The sequence below is a fragment of the Pelobates fuscus genome, chromosome 6, assembly GCF_036172605.1.
Source record: "Pelobates fuscus isolate aPelFus1 chromosome 6, aPelFus1.pri, whole genome shotgun sequence".
NCBI classification, from domain to species: domain Eukaryota; kingdom Metazoa; phylum Chordata; class Amphibia; order Anura; family Pelobatidae; genus Pelobates; species Pelobates fuscus.
The window spans coordinates 242,033,477-242,039,386 of record NC_086322.1 but is presented as its reverse complement, the minus strand read 5'-3'; the positions used below and the strand labels follow the sequence as shown (position 1 = coordinate 242,039,386).

General features: G+C 32.7%; 1 protein-coding gene across 1 annotated transcript; it reads left to right on the top strand.

Moving 5' to 3' along the window:
- The first annotated feature begins 1,422 nt into the window (after positions 1–1,422).
- GDF5 (growth differentiation factor 5) lies at positions 1,423–5,697 on the top strand. The gene is made up of 2 exons (XM_063425388.1): positions 1,423–2,307; positions 4,355–5,697. Exons 1-2 carry the CDS (start codon positions 1,674–1,676, stop codon positions 5,218–5,220), a joined length of 1,500 nt encoding a protein of 499 aa, XP_063281458.1. The 5' UTR covers positions 1,423–1,673; the 3' UTR covers positions 5,221–5,697.
- Positions 5,698–5,910: the final 213 nt, after the last annotated feature.

The window sequence follows — 5,910 nt, the reverse complement described above, 5'->3', positions numbered from 1 at the left end:
CTTAAATAAGAATTACTAATATAGCACATGTGATCGATACCTCCGCTATATCTCCAATATTATTAGCTGTACTTAAACAACTAAATAGTTTCATACACTCCTTATTCTAGAGGTTCATATAGCACCTAGTGTATATTAAATACATTGTTTTTTAAACCGCAGTTGAACCCAGATAAGTCATCAAATGGCTGATGCAGAAGCAGATTTGGGAAAAATGCTTACCATAAAATATACTACTCAACACAGTCTAGTGTCTCATACACATCACACTGCTTGGAATATAATAAGGGCAATGATTAAATAGGCTCCCTGCACAGAACCTCTAATTTTTAAAGTAGGTAATTAAATGGTTTCCTAGATGCAATCAATTTCTACAGTCTCCAGTTTAGGTGAAGAATTACAGTTTTGAAAAATAAGACCAGAACATACTGGAAACATTGTACTTCGTACAAGGCTATAACTTATTTAGATAATACCATCAACAAATAGCTAGCTTGAGTGGTGTATGCGTTTCATTTGCACTAATGTGAAACCAGGTATGCTGGAAAATATTAACAAAAGGAATTTTTATTTTAAATATAGACTGCAGGGGACACTGCTGTTTAACATCACGCAGTACTAAAACCTCAGGGATAGAAACATCTGGAAAGGAATAGTGGAGCTTTATATGAAGCAAGGAAATATTTTTTTTCCTCTTAATTTCCAATTTATTCATTGCTACAATACTTAATTTTATAGAACATTTTATAAAGTATTTTGAAAGTGCTATGGCATTATCACATTAACATGTCATTTAATTTGAGTTTTTATTTAACATTTTGAAAATAACGGGTTAGAAAGCTTTTAAGAAAACAAATCAGAATTATTAAATATTGATGTGATTTTTTTTATATGTGTGTATGGGACGAAGGTAGTGCACAGTCTTCTGTTAAGAGGTATTAATTGAGTTTTAATTAACACAACAAAGATTAGTAATGTTTTTTGTTCCAATTCCCAATAGGTTCATGCAAGGTTAATGTAGACCCTTTAAATGACATAATTTGACATTTTGGTGCTTCAAAATGGTTTTATATAGGGTATGATTCAAGTTAACGGAAAGGTTAAAGATTTTTTTTTTTTTAAGAAATACATCGCACTTAAATTAGTTTAGACAGCATGACATCAGAGAGTAATTAAATTGTTTTTTTTGGGAATTCCACTTTCAATTCCTGAGTTCAGGTTTGTAAAAGTTTTCAGAGCACCTGCAAGTCTGTGTGTGTGAAATATTTTCACTGGAAAGGATTCAAATCTTAAAAAAAAAAAAAAAAAAAAAAGTTTTACACAGAGGCAGCATTACGCCATTCTTCCTTCTTGGAAAAAAAAACACTCAGATTTAAACAAGACTCCTTCAAGTATTCAGACAGTTTTGAAGCAGAAAAGAGAGAGGTCAACTATACCTTTCACAAGCAAGTTCTTTTCAGCTGCTTACTGGAAAAAATAGATAGATCTAAATTTATGTTAGTTTTCACTATGGGACTGGATACAAACATTACGCAAACAGATTTTAAGTGTACGATAAGGAGAAAGTTGTTTTTGACAGTTTCATATTTCAGTTTATTTCATGTTGTCTTATGCCAGTTTGGTGGAACCTTTGCCTTTTTTTTGTGTGGTGATGTTCAAAGAAAGATCAGAGGATGAAAATACTGAATTATATTAGTATACTTCTTTGGTATCTATCATGGGACTACCTGAATTTGGTCCCTGTGGTTCTGGGCCATGATGAACAAGGACAAAGTCAACCAGGAACTAAAGTAGGGATTTCTTTAGGGGGAGGAAAAGATAAAACCCCATTGCTGAAGGTTAACACATCTAGAACTGGAAACTTGGGCCATGAGGTTGGTCTTCCAAAGAACAGGGCTAAGAGTGCTGGTGTTCAACCAAAGATTCTTCCAATTAAAAGTGATGACTTGAAGAAGCAAGTTGCAAAAGGTTCTGCTCTAGAAATCAAGAATGAGGACTCTGAGATAAAACAACCAGGTTGGAAAACTGGAAATCCACAGCCTCAACAACAGATTGGTGGTAGGGCCCCTACAAAAATTGTTAATGTTCATGCAGATTCTCCTGGGTTCAAGCCTAAAAAGTCTACAAACCCACATATAGAGAAAGAACAAAAAGACACTTTTAAACACCCCCTTATCACTCCTCATGAATACATGCTGTCATTGTATCGAACTCTATCCGATGCTGAAAAGAAAGGCATTAACGGAAGTTTGAAACTGGAAGCAGGACTAGCTAACACCATCACCAGCTTTATAGACAAAGGACAAGGTAAGAAATGACAGATTATCGTTTGTAATAAATTCCTCCAACAACATCATCAAAATATTTTAGATCCAAAACAGTTGCAGAACTATTACATATATGACATCTCAACAAATTACATTTTAACAGTGTTCCAATATGTGTCTTATTCTCTTCTAACAACTAATTCTCTTCTAACAACATTACTTATTTTAGAGTACATGATAATCACAAAGGTTTTTAAGGCAGTATATAAGCTTATATTTGTAAATTAATATCCTTTTTTATTGTCTTCAAGAGATGCACTCATCCCACCTATTAGAATCTAGCCCATAGTTAGATCTTTAATGTCTTCATGATGAAGGATTTGGCAACTGCTATAACATCATTACTTCCATGGCAAGACATTTGTGATGAAATGGTTAATAGTCTGTGTATGTCTTTAAAATTTGAAAGTCGCTCTCCAGAATGTAAATATAAGTTACTGCTATTTTATAAAGTTACATTACCCCTTTTTAGGCTGTTCTGCACCTGTTTTATACAACTTGCTACTATGGTTAGGTAAATGTGTCTAATTACATTGCAAGGAATAGCCCGGTGTGTAGTCTGCTTTCCAGTCTATCTAAGAACCCATAATTAAATTTTTACATGAAATCTTCATTTATTATTACTAGATCATATATATATATACACACACACACACACTATATGTATATATATATATATATATAGCGTATAGCGTATAGCATATTAGCTGTGTAAATATGCAGTCGGACATGTATCATATTCTAATGATGATTTGTCAATATCCGATTATTGTGCAATAAAATCCATTCTTTTATGAGTAAAATGTGTCCAGTTATTTTGTACAGGAACTGTGTGTGATTTAACAAAAATCCATGCAGCTTGCAAGATAAAATAAACAACTTGTCCAACTTCCTCACTGAAATTGATACCAGAGAAAATAATTAGTGAAACAGACAAAACAACTTGGTAAGCATGTTGTAGATTCTAGTACTAACAAGATTAATATATGGATCCTCTCTCCCCACTCTTTCTTTCTCTCTATGTACCCATAAGTATTGATTGTTTGCATTTACATTATAATGTTGAGATATTAGAACTTGTGTTTTTAATTAAATCAATTTAACCACTTCTCTGCCAGGTGTAAAATGTTAAAACTAAATGAAAGGCACTTTTGGCAAAGTATTGTATAAAACATATTATAAACACTTGTTACTACTAAAAAGCTAGCTTCTACCAGTGTAGTTAATCATTTCAATTGCTTCGTGATAGAACTCCTTAATCATAGCAGTAAAAGAAAGCAAACAGAATCTACAAAATATCCTGAGATTGACATCCTAATAATACAACATAGGGCAGCACCCCCCATAAAAGCAAAATGTTAATTTACTAATGATAGTACTTAATGCGACGTAGCAGTTATGTAGACCTGCCAAAAATCTGTAATTTGGTATGCACAAAATGTGACAGCATTGCTCTTTATTAGTACAAAAATGAAGTTAGTTCTGCATTTGTTCATGACCATGAAACAGCACCAAATGTTTTATAGGAAGCATCAATTTGAAAGCAATTATGATATATAAAACTATGGAAGTGGTGACATGAGATTAAAGGTTAAGCTAAAAAAATGTATCTTAATGTAAAAAAAAAAAATATGATCCGATTATATTTAGACTGCAGTACGTCACTATAGTGAGTAATCAGGAAGCTATATCCATGCACACAGGCACACAAATGTCTTACCTTAATTTATTATGTGAGATAAAATCTCAATCTGATTTTACAATTCTGTTGCTCAGGTGTTTTATGATCATAATCCAGAAAAGGTTTAACAAAAAGTAGTGCTAAATTGGTTTGAACAGGAAAATGACACCGTATTCAATCAACTCCTGCTTCAATTGCTCTGTAGATTTTTCATATATATTTTTGCGCACCATTTTGGATTTGTTATGATTTTTGTTTTAATCTTGGTGTTTGGGTACAAAATATATAACAATATGCCATGTATTACACTTTAAATCTATGCTTATGTATTCTCAATTTGTTTTAGATGAAAAAATGACAATGACGAGACGACAAAAATACATTTTTGACATCAGTGCCTTGGAGAAAGATGGCTTACTAGGTGCAGAGTTGCGTATACTTAGAAAAAAGTCAACTGATTTAAAATTTCAACTGTCTGGAAAATTCTCACAGATAAAGTTATTCAGTTGCCCAGCAAACAAAAAAGCAGCAATACTTCTGGATTCTAGACCTATTGGCAATATTGATTTATCAAAATGGGAAGTCTTTGACATATGGAAGCTGTTTAAAAATTTCAAAAACTATGCTCATTTGTGTTTTGAACTTGAGGTTTTGGATAAGGGAAAGCCCATTGACTTAAAAAATCTGGGATTTAACAGAACTGGAAGACAAACAAACGAGAAAGCAATTTTTCTTGTCTTTGGAAGGACAAAAAAACGTGACTTATTTTTCAATGAGATAAAGGCTAGATCAGGCCAAGATGATAAAACTGTGTATGAATATTTGTTCAATCAGAGAAGAAAGAGAAGAGCCCCTCTTTCAACTCGTCAAGGGAAGAGGCCAAATAAGAATTCAAAAACAAGATGCAGCAAGAAACCCCTTCATGTTAACTTCAAGGACATGGGTTGGGATGACTGGATTATTGCACCTTTAGAGTATGAGGCATATCATTGTGAAGGAGTTTGTGAATTTCCTTTGAGATCCCATTTAGAACCTACAAATCATGCAGTAATCCAAACGCTAATGAACTCAATGGACCCAGAGACTACACCTCCAACCTGTTGTGTTCCAACTAGGTTAAGTCCAATAAGCATTCTTTATATAGATTCTGCCAACAATGTAGTGTACAAGCAATATGAAGACATGGTAGTTGAATCTTGTGGTTGCAGGTAGCAAGACCATTCTTTGAAACTTATTTGTAAACACTTATGAATCAAGGATGAACATTTAAAAGTGGGGTTACCATTGAAAAATATGTCATATAAAATATGTTATATTGTTATAGAGTATGATGAAATGTTGCTGTTTTTAAACTTTGTGAATACAGAAGAAAAACATACATGAAAACATATGGCATAAAAGGTGTTCAAGAAAGGAACTGCAAATCAGTAGAAGATTAAAAGTATAGACTTAACATTGATGATACTTAGAGTGTAAATATTGATACCAGCGTTCCTTCAAGATTGCTAATGACCGCAGAAAAAAAGATTTTTTTTATTGAAATATAGATGTTCTTCCAGAACCATCTTATACCTTGTTTTCTTTTAAACAGGCCAATTGTATTTGTATAGTTATTTTGAGGAACCCATAATAAACTTAGTATGGATGCTTTAGTGTCTGGAGTATTTCAAGAACGCAACTGGAAACAATATAACTGAACCTTATATTGAAATGTTGTTCCTGTTTCTATGTTTTAAGGCTATCATGCAGCATGAGAACTCTCCAGAGAAAAAAGCTGTCAATTTTTATTTTATGGCAGCTCTCAAGGTACATTTGTCAAAGTGTTATTTGATCTATGACATGAACCACATAACTAAGAAAAAATTATATTTTTCTTCCCATTGTATATTTTCTTATAGTTTG

Excerpts from the sequence above, each read along its gene's own strand:
- GDF5 (XM_063425388.1), top strand. The coding sequence starts at position 1,674 with ATGAAAATACTGAATTATATTAGTATACTTCTTTGGTATCTATCATGG. Across the intron at positions 2,308-4,354 it reads CTTTATAGACAAAGGACAAG|ATGAAAAAATGACAATGACG; the intron begins GTAAGAAATGAC and ends AATTTGTTTTAG.